Here is a 23,528-nt window from a genome sequence, read left to right as displayed (position 1 = left end):
TATATATATTTATATTATATATATATATATATACACACACACACAAATAGTAAAGTTTTCATTTTACGTTTTGTTTTGTTTTTTATTTGCTCAGTTATTTCTAGACACTCACTCTCCTGCCAGCAAGTTATTTGCCATCTTTTCAATCAGGTGCTCTGCTCTCTGCTGTTGTTAACAGTAACCCTGTATTTTTATGGGTCTGTGAGGTTCATTTTATTTAGGTCACCTACTATGGTATCTGGGGTTTGGGACATCTTGGCAGAATGACAAAGTGACCATTATCACATGGCCTTCTTATTACATGGTCAAACTATTTCAGCCTTGTTTGTCATATTAAGAACTTTTCTTGGGGAAATATTTTTGTACCTATCTCATAACGATATTTCCTAAATAGACTGTAAGCATCACATTTCAAAAATGCATGTATCTTCAGAGTTTCTACAGCTGGATGCCCTTCCTAACGCCAACCACTCCGAGAGTGTAGTGGGTGCTTTTATGTGCCACTGGCACAAAGGCTAGTCAGGCAGTACTGGCAACGGCCACGCTCGAAATGGTGTATTTTACATATACATATAATACTAGAAGTAGAAGGGTAATAGAATAAATAAAGAATCTGTGCAAGGAAATGATGTGCACACTATTTCTACAGATCACAGAAGTTACTCAGTACAGTGCGTACATACTCTTCATTATCCCTTCCAAAATGTGCACAGAAAAATCATTTTCAAACTCTTGAAATGACACTCACAACCAGTTTTATGATAAAGACCAGTTTACCTCTGACACAAAAATGATAAGATGACCAACACATCTTGCATTCTATAATGCAAAAGGCAAAAAGTGCATAATGTGCACTAGTATGACCAAGAGATCCTGCATCCATTTTTATTACTGTAGTTGCTTAAAGAAAATGTACCTTCTTCTCACGGATTGCTTTAAAAAATATATTGGAGTGCAGGGTTAGCTATCATTTTAGAGAACAGTTACCCTGGATCTAGCAACAAAACTTTCTATGGATTTTCATAAAAAGTTAGCAGATTATGTAGAAATGGATGTAAATTCACAAAAGGGTAGAATATGCGACTAGCATGTTTTGGGAAAAAATTTTCAGGGTGCATTTTACTTGCCATAGAAATGCTATATCACTAACAAATATACTTATGTTTATTTTATAAAATATATTCGATTATCTACGGTTTAATGTATAATACAAAGCAGTTCATAGCTCATTAGTTACATGAACAAGTGAACTTATTCATCAATAATTTTTCATTATTTCATTAAATTTTAGTGTCATTCCCCTATAAATTTTAACAAGCAAAATGACAGTAATTCAATAGTTTGAAAGTCAAAAAAAAAGAAAAGAAAGAAAGAAATAGAAAAATATGATTTGGATGCATTGCGTACTGTGCACGAGAAATGGATGGGATAGCATTTCTTGGAATGCCTATGATCATAGATCTGCTTTATCAGGGATGTCTTAGGGCTAAACAAAAACTCGCTGACTCAGTACATCTAGCTCGGAATAGATTTGATTTGGAGGCGCTAGAAACATTTCTGTTGATTAACTTTTTAGTGATCTAGCAGTGCTGAGTTCGGAGAGATCAGAATGCAGGGGTTCAGTAATTCAGTGTGTTGAGGGACTTAATTATACATTTTCCGGTGGATTCCACAAAATCTGTTGATATCTAAGACTACAAATGGATATCATATGAAATTCTGATCCTGTTTTTGTTACGTGTACTTCAATTAATTTCTGTTTCACCAATAAATATGCAACCATTACCAGATCCCACACATACACCTTTCTTCGTCTTTGTTTTAGCATTTAAATTTGACATGTTAAGTAGGGAAAACACTTCATTTTAAATGAAAACAACTGAATCCTGAAACCGATAGTTAAGAAAACGGAATAAATTGTAATTTTTTTTAATGACAAACTTTGATATATATATAGATTTCCACACAAGCACTTAATTTGGTTGAATTTTTTAAAAAATATTTTAAAGAATTTAATGTAACCATAACATAATATTTTTTTACATTGGGACAAATACTTAGCTTTTATATGGGAGGGTAAATGACAGTCTATAATGTACATGCTTAAAAAAAAGATGACGATGTAAATAAAATTACAGCCGAAAATCGAAACAGGTTTGCGGAATCGGCTTAACTTGCCAGGAATTTACTGCCGACTCTAAAAAAGCGCACGCCATAATTTGGTTTTTCAATAAATTTAATAATTAAAACAAATGTTAATGTTAATGGGTGGACACCGGTAAATTTTGCATCTGGAGAAATACCATCTTAAGTATTCAGAGCATCGTAGTTAATGTTTCATTAAAGTTAACAATCAATGAATCATAGATGCGTATAATTACCTAATAAATGACTGCCTCACCGATAAAGAATGTTGCTCCGAAAACGAGGAAAACCCTAACGCAATTAGAAATCAAAACAGTAAGAAACGATGTGCGTTAAAGTGGAGTCGGGACGAGACGCCCACGTGACAGTTGAACAACCAATCAGTGAACAGCGCGTCTGACGACCTTCTTGTAAGTGACGTGCCTTCAACTGTTTGGCCAGAGTAATTAAGAGAATGTGAGAAAGGGAATCTCTACATGGCCTTTCAACCCGCTAGAAATAACAACCAAAACCATCCTCCTCCAAATCGCTTCTTAAAAGAAAACAAATTGCAATATGTAGTTTTAGATACATTATGTCTGAAGAAAAAAACGGGGCAGTCACGTGTGCTTAATCGGGACGAGCAGTGACGTTAAAAACTATGAAGTGAATCTGCGATTCAGCTTCGATCCCTCTTGTGGTGATTTCACTTTAGCAGAAGACTTTATCTTTAAGAAAGGCATCGACACCTTGCAATATTTTCCCTTTCCCTATATACGTCTGGGGCTTGGAGATGCTTTCGTATGAAATCATTAACGACCCGGCGAAGTGTACCCGCACCTACTTTTGACATGTTGGAACTGCTCCGTATCACTTGTCTTGTTAGGAAAAACATATTAACTTTATAAAACCTTCTTGCTTTTTTCCCCACTGAAAAATTTTGCATTTCAGACCGATATAATAAACTTATATTTAAATTCTTTTGAATCGTTTGCGCGTTATCATTTCCTTTAAAAAAAAGACACAAAAAAAGAAAACGCCTTTTAATGTGTTCAGATAAGATATCTAGCTAATAACTAATGTGTCCCGTGAGACTAAGTCAAGTCTCAAAAGCCTAATCTACCTAGATCGAGAGAGATTAACTGATTTAAACATACCATGATTTGTTAGCCTCTTCCCGCAACAAATATGAAGGGTGTTCCTTTTATTGTATTGCGATTAATATGGGGATGAGTGCTTCAAAGTTTAGCCATATAAGAAATTCAATACTCTGTTGTGCCTAAATGGATTTGTTAGCAGATTGGCTGGTGAAAGTCAGCAGTTCGTACCCGTCACCTCAGGCCAAAAAAAAAAAAAAAAGTCTCTAATAATCCGGTCCACCCAGTCGTAAATATATAATAAACATGACCTGACAGCTCCCGTGATGGATAATACGGAATATAAATGCTTTATTATATTGTACAAGTTCTCATTTGAGGATTTCCGCTGATGAAAAATACCTTCTATCTCGCTAAAATACAGCGGAAAAAAATATTAACAATAGGTCAGTGATAAGAATATACTCTCAGTAAATAAAAGTGTGTTGGATCAATCTCTAGCCTAGTTGTATGGTAATAAATTTCAGTTTTTCTGATTTTTTTATAAAAATATTCCGATTCTGCATAAATCATTACAGTTAAGACAACTGCTCGATGCCAAACTTTAACATACATCATCGTTATCAGCATTTAACGCCCATTTTCCATGCTGGCATGAGTTGGACAATTTGGCAGGAGCTGCAGTAGTCTCCGTTATCTGTTTTGGCATGATTTCTATTGCTTGATACCCTTCCTAACGCCGAGCGCTTTACAATGTATACTGGGTATGTGTGTGTGTATCTAAGAGTTCATAAGTCAGGGAGAAATGAGCTCGTATATCTGTCAGTAGAGTGGGTATATTAATCAAAATGTACAGTATTATATATCCATTACGGCCGATCATACTAACCCTGCCGATTTGCAACAATAACGAACACAAATATGTATAGCACAACCCCGCTCCGCAAAGGCTATACATATAGTACCACTACACACATTCCACTTCCACAAGAACACTGACCTTAAATACACACACATTTCCCCACAAACTCTTGCCGACTTGCAAGAAAAAGACCCCAGAGACGAAGTTTGGTACAAAGGGACATAACTCTTAACTTAATCCCCAGCTTGATTCGTTTCATCTTTTTCACGGCAACCATAAACTGAATATGTCTATTCACCTTCAACAATAGAGAGTAGTCGCTATATTTCATTCCATAACGCTACCTTTGAAGAGTACAATGTTACATAATCAGACTATTATGTATCACTCCGTTGAACCTCTAATGTGAAACCAATTGGTAAGATCAGTCGAAATGGATATATAATATTGTACACTTTGATTAACATATACATTTATGCGTTACAACTCTTCACTAGTCACCTCCTTTCTGCATCTCCTCCTCCCATCCACCACGCAGCTCTCTATCATTAACAATAAACTTATCACCTATCATCCACAATGTCCTCACATATCTACTGCAACCCCTACCCCTGAGCCTCTCTAAGTTTTCCCTCCATCATTTGCTATAATCATCTCTATTGTGCTCACTCACCCAGTCCAAAATTCTGTACCACCTCCCCTATTCTCACTATCCGCAAAGTCCTTCGAGGTTATGCCCTGACACATCTTCATTATATCTCTCTCCTTATCTTACTTTCTAACGTACACTCCTTTCCCTTCCAACTGGGTAAGCCATTTATCTACAGCAAGACATCTATCTCTGTCCCTTTTTTATACCTTTAATCTCTCACCTGGCACAAAGCCACTCCCAGTACTTCTCCTCACTCCCAGTTGAAGGGTCTTTGCCTTTTTTTTTTTTTTTTTTTTTTTTTTTTTTTTTTTTTGCTTTGCAAGGTACTTGGTGACTCTGTAAGTGCTCGTGCCACATAAAAACCACATCCAGTAGACTCTGTAAAGTGGTTGGTGTTACGAAGGGCATTCTGCTCTAGAAACCAGCTCCTGTCAAACCATCCTGCTCATGTCAGCATGGAAAATGGACGTTAAATAAACACACACACACACACATATATATATGTGTGTGTGTGTGTGCAGTTATGTATATGTCTGGTCATAGAGTGACCAATGATTTCGCATCCATAAAGGGCTTAGCTTTATGGACAACTAATCTTTAATGGATGTGAAACCAGTGGTCACTCCATGACCGGATATATACTTAACTGCATTTACATTACTGCTCTTGGCTTTAAAGTGTGCCTCTTTTTCAGAATATATACTGACGAATATGTGTGTGAGTACAGTATACATACACACACCTGTATACATGTAGGTAGGTACCTTTTATCTTTTAATTTGTTTCAGTCATTAGACTTTGGGCATGCTGAGGTACTGCCATGAAGGGTTTAGTTGAACAAATCAACCCTAATATTTGTTATTCTTTTAAGCCTGGTACTTAATCTATAGGATTCTTTTTTGCTGAACCACTGAGTTTTATGTGTGTGTGTGTTTGTCCCCCACCACCACTGGTTGGTTTGCTTACATTTCCATAACTTAGCATTTCAGCAAAAACTGACGGATAGAATAAGTACCAGGTTTTAAAAAATACACATATTTATACACAAGATATTCAGGCCAAATTTGAGAGTTTGCATTTAAGGAATAGAAAATACAATATCCCATCCAAAAATAGAGGTATATTAAAATATCAAAATATATCAACTTGAGGCTGGGAGATAACGGTTTATTCAAAGTAGCCACCCACAGCTTCCATCATGGCCTAAAGATGGCTCTGGAACCTGGTGCAGACGTTCCTCACTGTGTCCCCAAGAAGATCTTCAAATACTTCCTTGATCTTGGCCACCAGCTCAGCCTTAGTGTTGCAGACAGAATAGTTGGTCACTTTCTTGATCATCCCTCGCATAGCAGTCCATCGGATTACCATTGAGGAATTAGGAGGCCAAAAATTGAGGCTGATGAAGTTGTAGAAATTCTCCGTCAACCACTTCATACTCTTTCCGGAGGTATGGTAAGGAGCCGAATCATGCTGCCATGCATATGGCCCTCCAGCAGCAACCCTCTCCAACTAGTCTCCAACAGCTTCACATAACTGTTTAAATTGAGTCTAAGGCCCTGTTCAAAGTTGTGGGGATGAAGTCCAGCATGCAGAAGGTTCGGAACGTCTTCCTTCCTGCTGGCCACGTTTTACAGCCTTTAGGGTTCACAGAGCATTGAACAGCAGTCATGACATCAGCATTTTGATACCTGCAATGAATTATCAAGATACAGGTAAATCTTTTTCAAGATTCAGATGGCTTCCAGTTCTCCATGTCAGTTGACTTTCTCAGCTGCAACTTTAAACTTTATGCTTTCCAACAGACTGAAAAAAGCAGACATAAATAATGGTTGGATTTATCCTAAACACCTTGTATATATAAAGGTTTTACCGCCAACCCGACATAGCAACTGTTTTCTACATAAGCAGGACGATTCGGCATCTCTCGGAAATTCAAGAACCTCTATAAACATCTAGACGTGTGAAGAAAAATGGGGCAATAATGGGGTGACCAGGGCAATGGAGGTAAAATAATTAAATAAATAAATAAAAAAAGCCTAAGTTTTATTTGTGAAATACTGTTGTTTTGAATTTGCTGCAGAAAATGGTCTATGTCTGTGACGGTGAATGAGGTGGGGGCAATAGGAATGTGGGCTTAGAACCAAGGGAGCGGCAGCCTGAAAAAATTTGGGAATCACTGATCTAGACCAACCTTAATAACCTCCCTTTAAGTGAGGTTATTAAGGGGAGATAACTTCTTAAAACAGTTGAAGCGCCATTTTTGTTTTCTCTGTTACCGGTTAAATTAACTCACGCTTTATTTTCAAAATGTCGTAAGTAATTTATATTTTTACATTCTTTTTAAAATATTTTCTTGTTTTCAGTAATTAATGTAAAGTGAAACATATATTTTCCTAAAATATATACTTCTAATTCTGATGTCACGTTAGACAAGCATGTGTAATACTACGCTTCATCACATTTTGTAATCGTTTTACTCAGCTCTTCAACTATTATTCTTTAAATATGCTCTTGAATATAAATGTGCAACTGTTTGTACTGATCTGAAATTACCTTCATCACAGTTACACTTTATTTTTGTTTTTCTTTTTAATACTATGACATTTAAAACTTTTAGATGCCCTACCGATAAGCACCAAACTTTCTTTGTTAATCGAAAAGTTACTTGTATTCGAAATATCGCCTATTCTCTAAAAACATTTTTACACTGTTTCGTTTTAGGGGGCTAAAGCAGATTCGTACCTCACCTTAGCCCCTTTAGGGGGCTAATGCAGATTAATTAGGAACACGACAATTTTTTTGTTTTTCCAACTATTCAATATATTCAAGACATGTGGGCGAAAGTAAAGGATACGTACACCCGGTGTTTAGGGTTAGGGTTTTTGTTACGCCGAAAACGGGTGGTGTATGCATTCTGGGGTCCCGTTTTGCATTTTTCAAGGAGAGGTGCGAAACTGCATTAGCCCCCCGTATTCTTTACCTCCGCGCACATGTTATTTGACTATTTTTCCTAGCAGGTTGAGCGGCCATGTGAACGCTTCCAGTTTGACTTTTGGCCCCCTCATGTTTTTTTTTTTCTAATTGTAAAACCCATTAATTCATTATGTCATATTTTCGTATTTCTTTCATTAATGTTCGCATTAGCCTCAACGTTTCAATCTTATTGCGAATTAATATTGTAAATATAAGCAGAGGTGTCACGGCTCTCCAAAGCACTTCCGGTGAAAAATACCGTTCTGATGTTTCCAGAGGGAAACAGTTAATTCGATAATTTTTATGTTATTTCCAGGCACTATCATGCTATTAGCTGTCAGAAGTGAAAGTGCTCACTGCTAGTGTACAGATTTGATTCATATATTTTTGTTTTACCGATTGATCCAATTTTCATTTCTTTTCCGAAACGTGCTATCTAGGTGTCTCGAATTTCGCGATCTAAAACAATAAGTCGATAGTCCGATTCGTTTTGGGGATAGCGTGTGAGTCATGCATGCGCAAATAAATTTCAACGCAATTCCAGCTTTCCAATCGAGACAATCTCGTCCTTTAATACCCAACTCTCTCCTTAACCTTAAATTATAGCCATATCCAACCCCCAACCTATAATACATCTAACATAAACTCTATAGAAAAAGTACTGCACGTGTTTTTAATAAATGTACAAATACCCTAATGAATCCGACCGTTACTAACTACTTTGTTCTAAACAGCATAATATATTTGACTTTTCAATAAATCTGATTCTAGAATGTGTTCGTAGTAATTTTCTTTTCATAATAACATCCAATCTCCTTTAGTATCGCAAATAGAAACCTTATGGCTCTTTGTTGTTTACCATGTTATTGCTTATCTTCAGTTTTGTTTGCTGTTAAGCAGATGAGAAAAATACGCCCGTCTCTTGCAGTAACTTTCCATGCTTGAGGAATTGAATTTGGGACTGCAAACCGGTGAATCACTTGTCAGTTTTTCACTGTACACATCAATAAATTTTATCCATCATTTGTATCTATTTATAGCTTGGGATGGGGTGCTAAATCAACCGCTGAAGAATGTTAACCACAAACTTGAATCGAGTTACAAGCTAATGACATGTTGACGATTGACGCTATCAGATTGGCCGTACATGCACGGAAACCTAAATTGATTAAAAAACAAAAAAAAAACTTAGAATACAAAAAGTACAGTGGTGACAAATGTTTTGTTTTCCTTCTCTACAGTTTGACATAGCAATAGGTGCGGATCTTTTTTAAAACGGGGACCACATTTTTCATTAATGTTTTACGTAGTGTTTTTGGTAGCGAAAGTCTTTCAAACTTCGTATACTTATCTATTTTGTGTTATAGAACAGAAAAATATTTTTGTATTCGAATTTATTTCATGTAAAAAATTGTCTTATTTCGATAATTTCAACCAATCACTGACAAGTATTCAGTTGTTTACATTTACTCCTTTGGCTCACTAAGCGATATAAAGCGTATTTAATCTCCATACCTTCGTTTTATTTGCTTTTTTCATTTTAAATTTGCTTTAACCCTAACCCTAACCCTAGGGTTAGGGTTAGGGTTAATTGTTTCAGAATCGTTTGTTTATGTAGTCAGCACTTAATGTATATCGGCTGAATGGACGTCAGTGATTGGTTGAAATTACAGAAATACGACAACTTTAACATGGAATAATTTATGGATTTTTTTTTTTTAAGAAGACTAAGAGAAAAAGATGTTTTATATGACACATTCTACCAGTGTTCCAAGTTTCAAAGTGTTTCGTTAATGAAAAATGTGGCCCCCGTTTTAAAAAAGATCCATAGGTGCCTTAAAATGAGTTGCATCGACTCCTAATTTGTTTTATCTGTTGTTAATTTGGCAAGAATCTACATTAATACAAATGTTAGTGTGAAAGATCAACATAGTGTATCTATGACTGTATTATTCAATATTTGAAAATGAAAAGACGTGCTTAGGTGTAGATGATCAGTACTGACCTGGAGCAAAACAACAGCAATCTGAAATTTGCTGACAGTTTTGTAATATTAGTTTAAAGCATTGAGGATACACAAAAATCATCTTTAACCCTTTTGATGCTAACCCGCCGGAGACTGCTGGTTCTAAGACACAAACTAAATTAAATTGAATTGAAGTAAAATTAATTATCTAAATTAAAACCTTCCAACAAAATTTCTTAAATTATATCCCAACCATCAAGTTGTCCACAAGGGAATCATACCCAGTTTTTGGTGTAGCAGAATTATAGACAACTGCTACTAAGGCAAAGTTGATGCCTTAGACACATAATTAGAGGCATCAAATTGCTGGACCAGGTGTTGAAAGTTACAAGAAGGGTCATAGCTTGATTAATTAGGAACAGAGTTAGCATAGATGAGATGCAGTTTTGATTTGTGTCAAGTAGGAGCACGACTAATGCTATATTCCTGGTTAGGCAATTGCAGGAGAAATATTTAGCCAAAAATAAAACTCTGCGCTTGGCTGTTGTCGACCTGGAGAAAGCCTTTGACAGAGTCCCCTGCTCCCTTAATTGGTGGTCAGTGCAGAAGCTAGAGATAGATGAGTTGGTGAGAGCTGTACAAACCATATACAAGGATGCTATCAGTAAGGTGAAGGTTGGCAACAAGTGTAGCAATGAATTCAGGGTACAAGTAGGAGTTCCCCAAGGATAAGTCCTCAGCCCTCTCTTGTTCATCATAGTCCTCCAGGCAATAACAGGAATTTAAGAGGGGCTGCTGCTGGGAGCTCCTCTATGCTGATGATTTTGCTCTTGTAGCTGAATCACTATCAGAACTAGAGAAGAAATTTCAGGTGTGGAAGCAAGGTCTAGAATTAAAGGGCAAGTAGGAAAGTAGACAAATCACAAATCCCTTCAGGTAGATGGCCCTGCTTCATTTGAAGAAAAGACATAGGTAGAAACTCTATGAGATGTACTCAGTATAAGCTATGGACACATAAGAGGTGCAGCAATATCAGAGGAAGGTTAACAGGGGAAATAGTTTTTGTATGTAGAAGGCGCACAGGTACAATAAACACTAAAAATGTACAGAAAATAGACTCCATTACCTAGGTGACCAAGCCAGTAGCAGAGGTGGATGCTCCAAGAGTCTAGCTGCTAGAATAATAGGCTGGGCAAAGTTCAAAGAGCTACCTCTGTTGGTAACTAAGGGCCTCTCCCTCAGAGTGAAAGGCAGATTGTATGATGCCTGTGTGCAAACAGCTATGCTACAAAGCATTGAAACGAGAGCTGTGACCACCAAGGACATGTGTAGGTTTGAAAGAAATGAAATTAGTGTGCTTCGTTGGATGTGCATGTACGACAGTGTATATAAGAGGCAACAGATGTGGCGTGCAAGAGAAACAGCTGAATTGGTATGGTCATGTGGTGCATATGGACAAGGACAGCTGTGTAAAGAAGTGATCTCTAACTGTGGAGGGAACCTGTGGAAGGGGTAGACCCAGGAAGTCATGGGATGAGGTGATGAAACATGATCTTCAAATGTTGGGTCTCACAGAGGCAGTGACAAGTGACTGAGACCTTTGGCAATATGCCCTGCTTGAGAAGACCTGTCAAGCCAAGTGAAATTGTAGTCATGGCCGATGCTGGTGTCACATAACTGGCACCTGTGCTGGTGGCATGTAAAAAGTACCCAATACACTCTTGGAGTGGTTGATGTTAGGAAGGACGTCCAGCCATAGAAACCGTCCCAAATCAGATTGGAACCTGGTGTAGGCCTACAGCTTACCAGTTTCAGTCAAACCATCTAACCCATACTAGCATGGAAAGCAGACACTAAATGATGATTGTATTACATTCTTCGTTATTCTTAAAATTAAGACATTATTTTCAAAATTAACTGAGGACATATGGCCTAGTGATTTGGGTGATGCACTCATGATCACAAGATTGTAGTTTTGATTTCCAAACTGATGGTATATTTTATTCTTGAGCAAAACACTTCATTTCACATTGTTGTAAACAGGTAACCTTGCAGCGGACTGCTATTTTGTTCAGGGAGAATGTTGGTCTGCCTGTCTGGCCAGCAGGGTGGCATCACTTGAAGGCTACAACAATATGAGGAAATGCATTCTGACCAGCTGTATATAACAGCATCTGATAGTTTGCTTGACACTGAATTGAAGCAAAAGTAGTGTAGTTCAAAAGAAATATGGTAACTAAAAAGTTTTAAAAGTTCGTGAATACTGTCACTGCAGGTTGCTTTGAAATGGAACGAGTTTAAAATGTGTGTTAGTGAATTTAATTTTTCAGTATATGCAAACAAAAATCTGCTAACAAATAGGTTCAAATATTTTATGTTTATTGATGGTTCTATGAAAAAATACAAGGCACAAACAAGGAAATCAGTAACGGGATTGTATTTTAACTAGTAAATGAGTCTAGGATTGTAACTAGACTCAGAGTTTATTAAACATTGGATGTGAGTATTGACTATGTCACTGGTTAAAAGATTTCATGCTATTCAGTTTAAGAGGATATTTAATATTTTCTTTTGAGATTATACTAAGCACAAAAATTGTATCGATCCTGTTAAGAAATACAATACTGTGGGTCAGGGAATCACACAAATGTGAACTTCTATCAATGTATTTGCTTAGTAGGAAACACAAGGTATTAACTAGGGATAATAGCTTTCATAGATCTTGAATTTACTGGAATGCGAACATAACACTATATTAATACAACCACCATAAATCTGCTTTCTTATCATTCCATTTAATCTCATCTGTTTTCAATCAGATAAGAATTGACAGTTGCAAGTACAAATTTAGAATCATTATCATTGTTTTAATGTCCACATGGGTTAGGTGGAATTTATTGAGGTAGATTTTATACAGCTGGATGCTTTTCGTTTTGCTAACCTTCACCTGTTTCCAAGTAAGATAAGATATTTCCCCATGATCAGACATGGCTTCATGGAAGATCAAAAATGGACACTGCTTGCATGACAGTGGTACTTACTTAGAACTATTGCTTGATGTCAAGGCAAGAAGACAGTAACACACATACATGCACTAACATATACAATGGGCTGCTTTCAATTTCCAACTACCAAATCCACTTACTTGTCTGCCCTTTTTCAGAAAGGTTGGGTATTTGGTTGCTCTTGTTAGTTTTAGGAATGTGTGTTGCAATAACAGAATGAAAACAAACATTAGTGAAAAGTTAAGTCTATAGGGATAACAAAATATGTTCCACAATTCTAATATACGTTTTCAAAGAGAAAATCAACCAGTAAATATAATGATTGATTTTGAACTGAGATATAATTTTACAAGTTGTTGATTTAAAACAACATTTTAGCATCAAGAAACTGTTAGTACATTTGTACTGACTTTCTGGATACTGGTAGTCCAGAACCTGTTATAATCCACAAGTACCTGTATTTGATTTAACATTCAGATTACTCAATCATATTTATTCACATTCATTTGAATTTGTCCTGCATTATCTTGTAGCTTTGAGATTTTAATGATGTGATTGTATATTTTTTAGACTAACATTGTAGTGTAGGTGTCAGGAGCTGGAGCTGGCCAATTGGAACATAAAACAGGAAGACAATTTTGGCTAGACATAGCCTATTTAGATTGTAAAGGGTTAATATAAATCTAATAGTCATTTGATTTAGAGTGTATTGATGAAGGTTACCACTCCTGGCTCAGAAAATTGATTTTGTACCTGTATTATTTATAATTATTTGCTACTAATTCCACTTTAATTAACAGAGAATAATGTTTGCCTTATTTTTATTGTGTTTCCTTATTTAGAAAATCAAAATAATCTTAATTTGAATGCTATATCTTCAAGTTAATCTTATTTATTATTACTATACTCTTAGCTAGAAACCTGGTACATATTTATCATACTACCTCAATATTGGGATTGACACCTTTTATATTTAAATTGCTTTTGTGATGCAATGGCATTTATACTATTTTGCACCTAAAGTTCATCAACTATATGATGAATGCATCAATCAAACAGCAGATGTAAGAAAGAAAAAGCTAGTTTTTATATAAATTTTATGCTGACACATTTGTCAAATGCCATTTAATTTCATGAATTGTCAAAGCAAAACATAAATCTGTCACTTCAAAACAAGGATTTGCAACTTCTTTTTGTAATGACTGACTTTAGATTGTACATTTTGTCCATGGTCCACATCTATATTGTATTGTATGTAACATCATCATCGTCGTTTAACATCCGCTTTCCATGCTAGCATGGGTTGGACGATTTGACTGAGTACTGGTGAACCAAATGGCAGAGTTTCTACAGCTGGATGCCCTTCCTAACGCCAACCACACAGAGAGTGTAGTGGGTGCTTTTACATGTCACTCGCACGAAGGCCAGTCAGGCGGTACTGGCAACGGCCACACTCAAGATGGTGTATTTTATGTGCCACCTGCACAAGAGCCAGTCCAGGGGCACTGGTAACGATCTCGCTCGAAAATCCTATGAAGGCCAGTCAGGTGGTACTGGCAACGGCCACGCTCAAAATGGTGTATTTTATGTGCAACCCGCACAAGAGCCAGTCCAGGGGCACTGGCAACGATCTCGCTCGAAAGTCCTTAGACATGCCGCGGGCACAAGTGCCAGAAAGGCGGTGTTGGGCACAGGTGCCATCACAATTTCGCTTTCGCTTGCCCCAATAAGTCTTCACAAGCTGAGTTTCGTGTCCAATGAAGGAGACGATGTTGGCATGGGTGCCAGTCGTCAAATTTAACTTGATTTCGATTGTCTCAACAGGTCTTCGCAAGTGGAGTTTAGTGTCCAATTTAACTTGATTTCGATTTCACTTGCCTCAACATGTCTTCGCCAAAAGTCAACTGCTCAGTGGTTCACAAATACATAGAATAGTATTCTCTGAGGTACACAGAGAATACTTCAGTAACTCATTTGTGGGCTGAAGCTTACCTTTTGTCACCTCTTGATCTGAAGGTTCAATATACAGTGGTTAGCAGATGGTGTGTAGTGTGTATTGCAAAACATTGTGGCTTTTGTTTCTGTTCGTAATTAAAATGTTGTTATCTTTAAACAAGATAATTTTCTTTTTTATCTTTTAGTCAGCAGGGAAGGGTGTGTCCATAATCCTTTACAGGGATTCCAAAACTGATGGGAGGAAGATATCTCCAAATTGGAAACCTGAGTTGAATGCTTGCAACAGAGAGAACTCTGCTAAATGCACTCAAGGACCAGGTGACAGCTTAAGGTGTAACACCCAAATAGGCCATGGTGAGATTTGAACCCAAAATCCAAGGTCTGGTATGAATACTGAAAGGCATTAGCTCTGGTACTTTAAAGTTTTGCCAGTCTGTTTCTCTAGACTGGTACTTTATTTATCAACCATGAAAGGACAAAAGGTGAAAGTTGACTTTGGTGAGATTTGAAATCTGAGAGCAATGTGCCAGAATAAATACTGTAATGCATTTCACCCAAAGCTCTAATGACTCTGCCAATTCATCACCTAAACTTATGGTAATCAGCAGATCTTTTGCAGTTAAACCCTTTAGCATTTGGATTACTCTGTCAAATGTAATGCATGTTTATTCACCTTGTTCTGAATTAATCATGCATTACCTCATAGCTTTGAGGTTTTGGGGTGCTTGTTTATAGACTGACATTGTATGTGTGAAAGGCCAAATTTGACCAGTTTGAACATAAAACAGAATATTTGGGCTGGGCATGGCCTTAAGCCTTTAACATTTAAAATGTTAAAGGTTTAAGGTAAAGAAGCTTGATTCCCACTGTGTGGCAAGTGTCTTCTACTATAGCTTCGAGCTGGCCAAAGCTCTGTGAGTGGATTTGGTAGACAGAAACTGAAAGAAGCCCGTCATGTGTGTGTGTGTGTATATATATATATATATATATATATATACCGGAGTAAGCACGTCCGATGAACGGGAACGTGAAACTCAGAGTAACAGTCTTTTGTTATATTTCTGCTGCTTTAAATAAAGTATATATATATATATATATATATACATACACACACACACACACACACACACACACACATATATATGTGTGTGTGTATGTGTCTGTGTTTTTCCCTGCAGCTTAGAGGTTTGGCACAAGAGACCGACAGAATAAGTACTAGGCTTACAAAGAATAAGTCCTGGGGTCGATTTTTTCGACTAAAGCCAATGTTCTAGCATGGTTGCAGTCAAATGACTGAAACGTGTAAAAGAGAATATTAGTTGACTCATCCAGTATCAAGGAGAACTGACCATTGTGTCTTCAGTTCTTTCAGTAGGGAAAGAACAATAACATTTTATTTTCATTACATGTTCTACATTTTCCATGTTGTTTCAAATCAGCCACAGTCAGTGATCAAGGAGTTGTCAAATTTGCTTTGTGATTTCATATACTTTGACCACTTACTCATTGTATAAATTGAATATCATTTCAAAAATAACCAAAATTTATTTTTTTAAAAAAAGTAGTTTGGCCACATGACTGAGTAAGAGCTACCAACAACTTCTGGTTCACTTTGTTATACTAAGAAGCCTCTGCACAGTTGCTTGACATGCTAGAAACAGCAGCTAAATATCTCTCAGTTCACATCCACCTTTCTTAAATAAAGAGGGATCCAGTGAAAAAAACTAGACTATTCTCCTAGCTTTAAGATAACATGTTAGCACTAGTATAGATTTATTGACATACACCTGTGGCACACCACAACTGGTGAAGCCTGCCACTAGAAGCAAACTGATGCCTGCTTTAGTCTTGTAACAGATGTGGGTGTTATTACAATATATTTTGAGTTTAAAATTTATGTTAGATAATGAAGAAGAAATATTTTGAAATATTCTTTCTTCTGAAATTTTAGAGGAAGAGGTTAATTGATTATATATACCCTAGTGCTAGACTGGTACTGATTTTATCAATGCTGAAAGGATTAAAAGTAAAGTTGACCTTGGCATAATTTGAACTCAGGACATAAATCCAGAAGAAATGCCACTGAGCATTTTAAAATAGTTACACATTATAATTAGTGGTCCTGTAGTAGCTATTTGCATGAGGTAATCACCAATAAATGATCAATAATGCAGTAAATTTCAAAAGGAAGTAAAAGATTGTGGAATTATTAGTGCCTCTTCATAACTGGTGCCTCATTTTTATGAACAGTTTTGATAAATTCTTTAAGTCATTATTTCAATAATATAGTGCCTCCATGATTTGTTTTACTAAGATTGTGCAATATGAATCAAATGTTTTAAGAATATAACAAAAGGAGATTTCAATTGATTCAGGTATACATTTTACTAATTGGAAAATAAAAAGTGTCATGCAGTCCTGTAAAGTAGCATGCTATTTGTAACCCAATTTGGTAATCTTAATCATTGAGAAGTGTGTCTGAAATGATTATGAATACAATTGCTTTAGCTGACAATGAATAAAAGATATGGAGCATGATTATGGTTGGAGAGTATACACTTAGTATAATCAGTAAAAGATAAGTGACCGGTTGCTTTATATGTACTCTTTTCCTTGTTTCAGTCATTTGACTGCATCCATACTGGAGCACCACCTTAAAGGGTTTTTTTAGTCGAAGAAATCGACCCCAGGATTTATTCTTTGTAAGCCTGCTACTTATTCTATCGGTTTCTTTTGTTGAACCATTAAGTTAGGGGGGGGGCATAAACACACCAACATTAGTTGTCAAGTGATGGTGGGAGGACAAAAACACACACACACATAGATACGCACAACGGGCTCCTTTCAGTTTCTGTCTTTCAAATCCACTCTCAAGGCTTTGGTTGGCTGAAGTCTATAGTAGAAGGCACTTGCCCAAGATGCCGTGCAGTGGGACTGAATCCAGAACCATGTAGTTGAGGAACTGTTTTCGATCCTTATGAACCATTCAACCCATGCTGGCAAAGTAGCAGATGAACTGGTCCACTCCATTACCTCATTCCCTTCTCACCTTGTTTTACTTTTGTCCTTTTTTCTTTTGTCTCCATCACTTCTGCTCCTACTCTACTACTGTTTCCTCTATTATTCTCTCTATTACCATTCTCTCACAATGAATTGCATACATTAATTTCAACCTTTCCTTTTTATTAACTGCATTGTTGCTTTCCAGGTAAACTGACATCTGACTGGTCAAAGAAGACTTCAATAGTAATTAGTAGCAACTTGCCTTGAAAATGGGCAAAATTTGGTGTCATAGTGTTATGAAGTACCTGCAAAAAAAGGATATAACCCCCAAGGATATTCATGCTGACCTGGTTGCTACATTAGGAGATGATGCTCCAGCTTTATCAACAATGCAAAAGTGGGCAACTGAATTTAGGGGGATGGAAGAGTCTTGAAGAAGACCCATGGTCACCACTAAGGAAAACCTTGATTGTGTTCAGCACATAGTGATGGATGACAGGGAATTCACTCTAAATCAAATAGTCAATGCTATTAGCATATCCCGTGAGAGAGTTGAGAATATTCTGCACAATGAACTTGGCATGACAAATGTTTCAGTTTGGTGGCTGCCACATCTTCTGACACCTGATCAAAAGCACACCAGGTTGATCACATCACGGGAAAATCTAACATTGTTTAAGGATCCAGCTGGTTTCCTTAAACATTTCCTTACCCAGGATAAATGTTGGCTTCATCACTTTGAGCCAAAGAGACAATCAATGCAGTGGAAACGCCCACCTCATCTGCTCCAAAGAAGATCAAAGTCATTTCATCTGCAGAGAATATGATATACTCGGTTTTTTGGAGATGCAAAAGGGCCATACTATCAATGGAGAGTACTATGTCAACTAGCTGAAGCTATGAAGACCAAATGCCCAGGAAAGCTGAAGAAAGAGGTCTTGTTTCATCCGGACAATGCTCCAGCACACAAATCATTGGTTTCAATAGCTGCTGTGCATGACTCTAGCTTTGAACTGTTTGATCAGCCTCTCTATTCTCCTGATTTAGCAACATCTGGCTATCATGTGTTTCACAACATGAAAAGACACTTGGTTAGGAACCAGTATCACAGTGATGATGATGTCGTATCTGCTGTTGATGACTTTTTTTTGAGCAACAGGATGAAGGCTTCTTCTTCAATGGGATCCAAGTACTGCAACACTGAGTAAGTGTGTGCCCTACAAGGGAAACTATGTTGAAAAATAAATCTTATTTGATCACGTTCCATGAGAGTATCTTAATCTGTGAACTTTTCAGCCAACCATTGTACAAGGCAACTTCTTTAGTACTAATATCATAAAAAATGCACCCAGTACAATGTCAGGTGGTTGATGTTAAGAAGGGCATCCAACCATATAAACCAGTAGTTCTCAACTGGGATCCATGTAACAAAATTGTAAATTGGGGATCCACAATAGTATTTTAAGGGCTCCTGAAAAAATTTTGCTTTACAAGGGGGTGCTGAAAATTTCCTAAAAGAAAATACAGGAGGATCAGTTAATTATGATTTTATTCAACATATTCCCCCCTTAGATTCACACACTTATTGCAGCAGCCCTTCAGTTTTTCTAAGCCCTGTAAAAGAACTTGGAAGGTCGGGCCTCCAAGCAAGTCTTTCATGATACCCTTAAAGCCAGGAACTTTTCAGTACCCTCTCACAGACATGTATTGCAAGAGACAGCTAGATTTCTTTCTCCAACATTTTACATAGTTCACCCTACATAAAGTTAATGTGCGAAAAACAAAATAGGAACTTTGTAAGAAGTTTCTATAAAACATTGGATTGCTATGGGGGTCCACCAGAATAAAATAGTAATCAAAGGGTTCCGTGGATAAAAAATGGTTGAGAATCCCTGATGTAAACCATACAAAAATGAAACATTGGACCAAGATTTAATCTTCCAATCTGTTAAATCCTGTCAAATCATCCTACAGGTAGAAAATGATGATGATAGTGCTGTATAATTTTACTGAGGCAATGGCATGGAGTGGCTATAAGTTCTTGAGCCAAGTTCCTGGCATGTTGGAACTATTTCATTACATTGCTTATATTTTATGCAGCGAATGTTTTAATTTTCCTATTTAACTCCTTTATGTGAATAACTAAACATCCACCCCACTCTTTCTCTCTCATTGTTTTTACTTGGCTATATTTACAATACATTTTGATAGAAAATACTTTATCAGGAATCAATTAATTGACTGAAGAAAATAGATTTCCATTCCAGTTTAAGAGTACAGATGTCATTATATGGTTATTGACCAATAATTCATTTAGAATTATCAGGCTTGCTGTTTTGGAAAATCAACAAGGAAATTTGTCTTTCAGCAGTCTTTAATGTGACTAAAAAAAATCCATGGTGTTCATCACACTTCATATTTCCACATTTCTGTCATCTTCCACAAGCTCATTTCCATTTTGTGGAGTTATTTCTGAGTACATCCCTTGAGATCATCATCATTATCATTTAACGTCTGTTTTCCATGCTGGCATGGGTTGTACAGTTGGACCAGAGCTGGCAATACCAGGGGTTGTATTAGGCTCCATTGTTGGTTCTGGCATGGTTTCTGTAGATGGATGCCCTTTCTAACACCAGCCACTCTACAGTGTACTGGGTGCTTTTAATGTGGCACCAGCACTGGTATCAATTCTGTTGTGGTGGACAAGTCTTCTTCTGTACAGCAATGCACCAGATATCTTGGTCCTTTGTCAGCTCCTTCATGTCTTGAGATTGGTCTTCAATACTTTGTCCCATGTCTTCTTGGGTCTCCCTCTTCCACAAGTTCCATCCATTTCAAGTGATCAGCACTTCTGTATAGTCAACTTAAAGTTAAAAAGTAGACTCATAAACATATCTTTATCTTACAACAACTATGATATTTGTGTATTTATTTAATCAACCCTAACTCAGTTTATATTCTTTACCCTCGCAAGAGCATTTTAGAAAATAGTCTTTGAAAATTTCTCAAGATGATGGGGCACCTTCAGTTTTACTGCATTATATTTTATTGACTTTTACATGGGAGAATGGCAAAACTCATAAATCATTGTTGCAAGTCAGTGATTAGTTCATTTGTAGTACCCTTCACTTCTCATCACTCATGTATTGTCAGCATATTAGATTTCCTTTTACCTGACCTTTATAACGTGCATTAAGTGCCAACAGATCTCAGTAATGTCAACATCTGTACACCTGAAATGTCCTGTACTTTTTAGTCTTACCACATGTGGTTTCATTGATGCAGTTTATAACGAATGCACCCACTAAATGAAGTTTAGTTATTTGCTGTTTTTAATATTAGTTTCATGGGCACTACAAATGCTATTTCAAACAACTTTATGAAGTTGTGTGTTCTGAAACTGTAGAAAAAGGGAAGGTGAACAAAAAAAGACAGTATCATAAGAAGTAGGAGACGAGGAGTAAGAAACATAAGAGAAAGAGAAACAATGAATGCTTGCGAGAAGAGAAAACAGTGTTCTCATAAAAGGTAAATACAGACAACATTTGTGACCAGTATGTTAGAGAACATGCAACACAAATTTGATACATGAGCTACAGGTAACTGACTGGACATAAATCATTCATGTATTACAAGATGGACTACCAAGATTGTACTGTGGAGTGCTTAGCAATAAAATATTTTGTTTTAGATATTTTAATTTTTTTATTTTGCTTGTTTTTTAATTGTCGGATTTGGAGGAAGGGACAGCGCCCATGGCCTTGCCAAGCCCTATACTCTTTATGTTCCTCTTAAACCATTGCAAGTCAATGCTTGCAAGAGAGAAACAAGCAGGGAAAGCATTCCACAGGACTGACCTTCTAAAAAAGGGAAGAGTAATCATAATGGTTTGTATGGGACCTAGGGGTAGTGGTGCAGAACAAGGGTATTGAGAGGAGGAGAGGAAAATAGATAGAAAACTTATAAATGGAGATGGTATGAACCCAGCCAGCTCCAAGGAGCAGAGACTATTATAGTAGCAGACAAAGAGAGGAGATAGTACTCTTGTAAAATGTCAGTATGGGAAGTGGGGATAAAATATTTTGACCCTGAAAAGAAAGACCAGTCATTGGATGCAATCCCAACTATGTTTAAAATGGCTTTTGTGAGGAGAGATCTTTGGTAATTGTGATACCCTATACTTTGGAGTGGTCATGAGGGCCCTAGTTGTGTGCTGCTCATGTTTAGATGTATGTGTAGTTATGTCTTGTTGAAAAAGGTAAAATTGGGACATCTCCATTGATGAATGATTCTGACATCTCTGTTCATGGAATCCATGGGGGCATGGCATGTGGAAGATTCCTGGTTGAGGAAGGTTAGCAAAAAATGAAGAATACTGTGATCTTTGTTAGAGGTGACATTGCTGGACTCCGTGGCAAATTGGTCATGTATAAAATAAAGAGATCAGAAAGCAAAACTATTTCATGAGGCTTCCTGGGGATGATAGAAACCAAAAGCTCTCTGTCAGCATACAATGTAATAGTGTGATTTGATTGTTATTGAATTAAGAGATGATAATTTGGGTGGATATCATAGTCAGTTTTGATAGATTTGCCAGCCAGACACAGTAAAATGTTTTGGTGATATTGAACATGACAACATTGCCTCCACCATATTTCTTTAATTCCAACTCCAAATTAGATTAATCATGTTTCAATTGTATAGCCAATATAAATCATCAGGTTAGTTTTTTACATTGAATGGCTAGAAGGGTTGATCCGAATAAGATAAGAATCAAACAGGTCCCTAAGTAAAAATTGGTTGAGAAACACTAATCTAAAGCAACACAACAAATAACTACTTAAAAGAAATGATGAGTTCAACTATATATATATAGGATACAGATAAAGAAATAATTTATTCTCAAATGCAGAATAATGCTGATAGAACAGTAGGAACAGGATAAAATATCCATATTTAGCAGAAAAATTTGTCAGCTGAATAAATTATTTCCTTATTTGTATCCTTCAATACATCTCAGTGCTTCTAAAAGCAAACTTTGTTTACATTTATTGTAATTTGTATTTAACATACAGCATTTTATAAAGGTAGATATATAAGTTCAAAAATTGCAGATTAATTTGTCAGTGGGCACTTTAGCTTTATGGTAAAGCACTTGACTGGTAATCACAGGGATGCGAGTTCGTGTCTCATGGCTGGCCGCTGACAAATTATTCTACAAAAGATGGATATTTTATTCTGTTCCTGCTGTTCTATCAGCATTATTCTGTGTTTGAGAATAAATTGTTACCTTATCTGTATCCTTCAATACATCTCAGCACTTCTAAAAGCAAACTTACTTTGTTTACATTTATCATAATTTGAATTTATATATATGATGGACTCTCCCGTTGAAGATGATGTAAGTGTTCAGCTTTTGTCAAACAACCTGTACAAATGATTTGTTTATAGTGACCAAATGTTCGTGCTGCATATTAGCTCCATCTCTCCATCAAATCAACATTGTCTGAACAGATGCACTGTGTACCGCATGTCAGGTGTTGAAAGGATCTCAGAGCAATGTGAGATAAAGCAATGCTCAAGTACACAACACACCATCCAGTTTAGGAATTGAAGTCATGATCTCATTGTGAGTGCAACAACCTAACCACTAGGCCATGTGCCGTCCCACATATATATTATATTGTATTGTACTGTACTGTACATGTGAGAGTGAGAGAAAGGGGATTACAGAGAAAAAGACAAGTGAGATACTGAACCTCTGTTTTTTCTCTGTCTATATGTGTCTCACTACCTCTACCTCTTTCAAAAAAAAATTTGTGAGACAGATAGAAAGGGAGTTAGGGAGAAAAAAACAAGACAGGTGGGAGCCACTGAAAACACTAAATAA

At 36.7% G+C, this 23,528-nt stretch overlaps 3 protein-coding genes across 3 annotated transcripts in view; 2 read left to right on the top strand and 1 right to left on the bottom strand.

The window, feature by feature from the left end:
• The window catches only part of LOC106881114 (peptidyl-prolyl cis-trans isomerase FKBP2), an 11,819-nt gene extending 9,294 nt beyond the window's left edge, over positions 1–2,525 (bottom strand). Inside the window, exon 1 of the mRNA XM_014931355.2 lies at positions 2,382–2,525. The gene's annotated coding sequence lies outside the window, so the exon portion shown is untranslated. The remainder of the gene's footprint in view (positions 1–2,381) is intronic.
• Positions 1–23,528, top strand: part of LOC106883096 (proteasome subunit alpha type-6) — a 267,726-nt gene that overhangs the window by 159,404 nt on the left and 84,794 nt on the right. The gene's annotated exons all lie outside the window — the stretch shown is intronic.
• LOC106881112 (small nuclear ribonucleoprotein Sm D2) overlaps positions 6,953–23,528 on the top strand; it is a 26,460-nt gene continuing 9,884 nt past the window's right edge. The window contains exon 1 of the mRNA XM_014931353.2: positions 6,953–7,047. Within this exon, the coding sequence (XP_014786839.1) occupies positions 7,043–7,047 (5 nt within the window). The 5' untranslated portion in view covers positions 6,953–7,042. The remainder of the gene's footprint in view (positions 7,048–23,528) is intronic.

This window comes from Octopus bimaculoides, chromosome 11, assembly GCF_001194135.2.
Source record: "Octopus bimaculoides isolate UCB-OBI-ISO-001 chromosome 11, ASM119413v2, whole genome shotgun sequence".
Taxonomy (NCBI): Eukaryota; Metazoa; Mollusca; class Cephalopoda; order Octopoda; family Octopodidae; genus Octopus; species Octopus bimaculoides.
The sequence above is the reverse complement of the archived record's forward strand: the minus strand, read 5'-3'. Positions and strand labels throughout refer to the sequence as shown.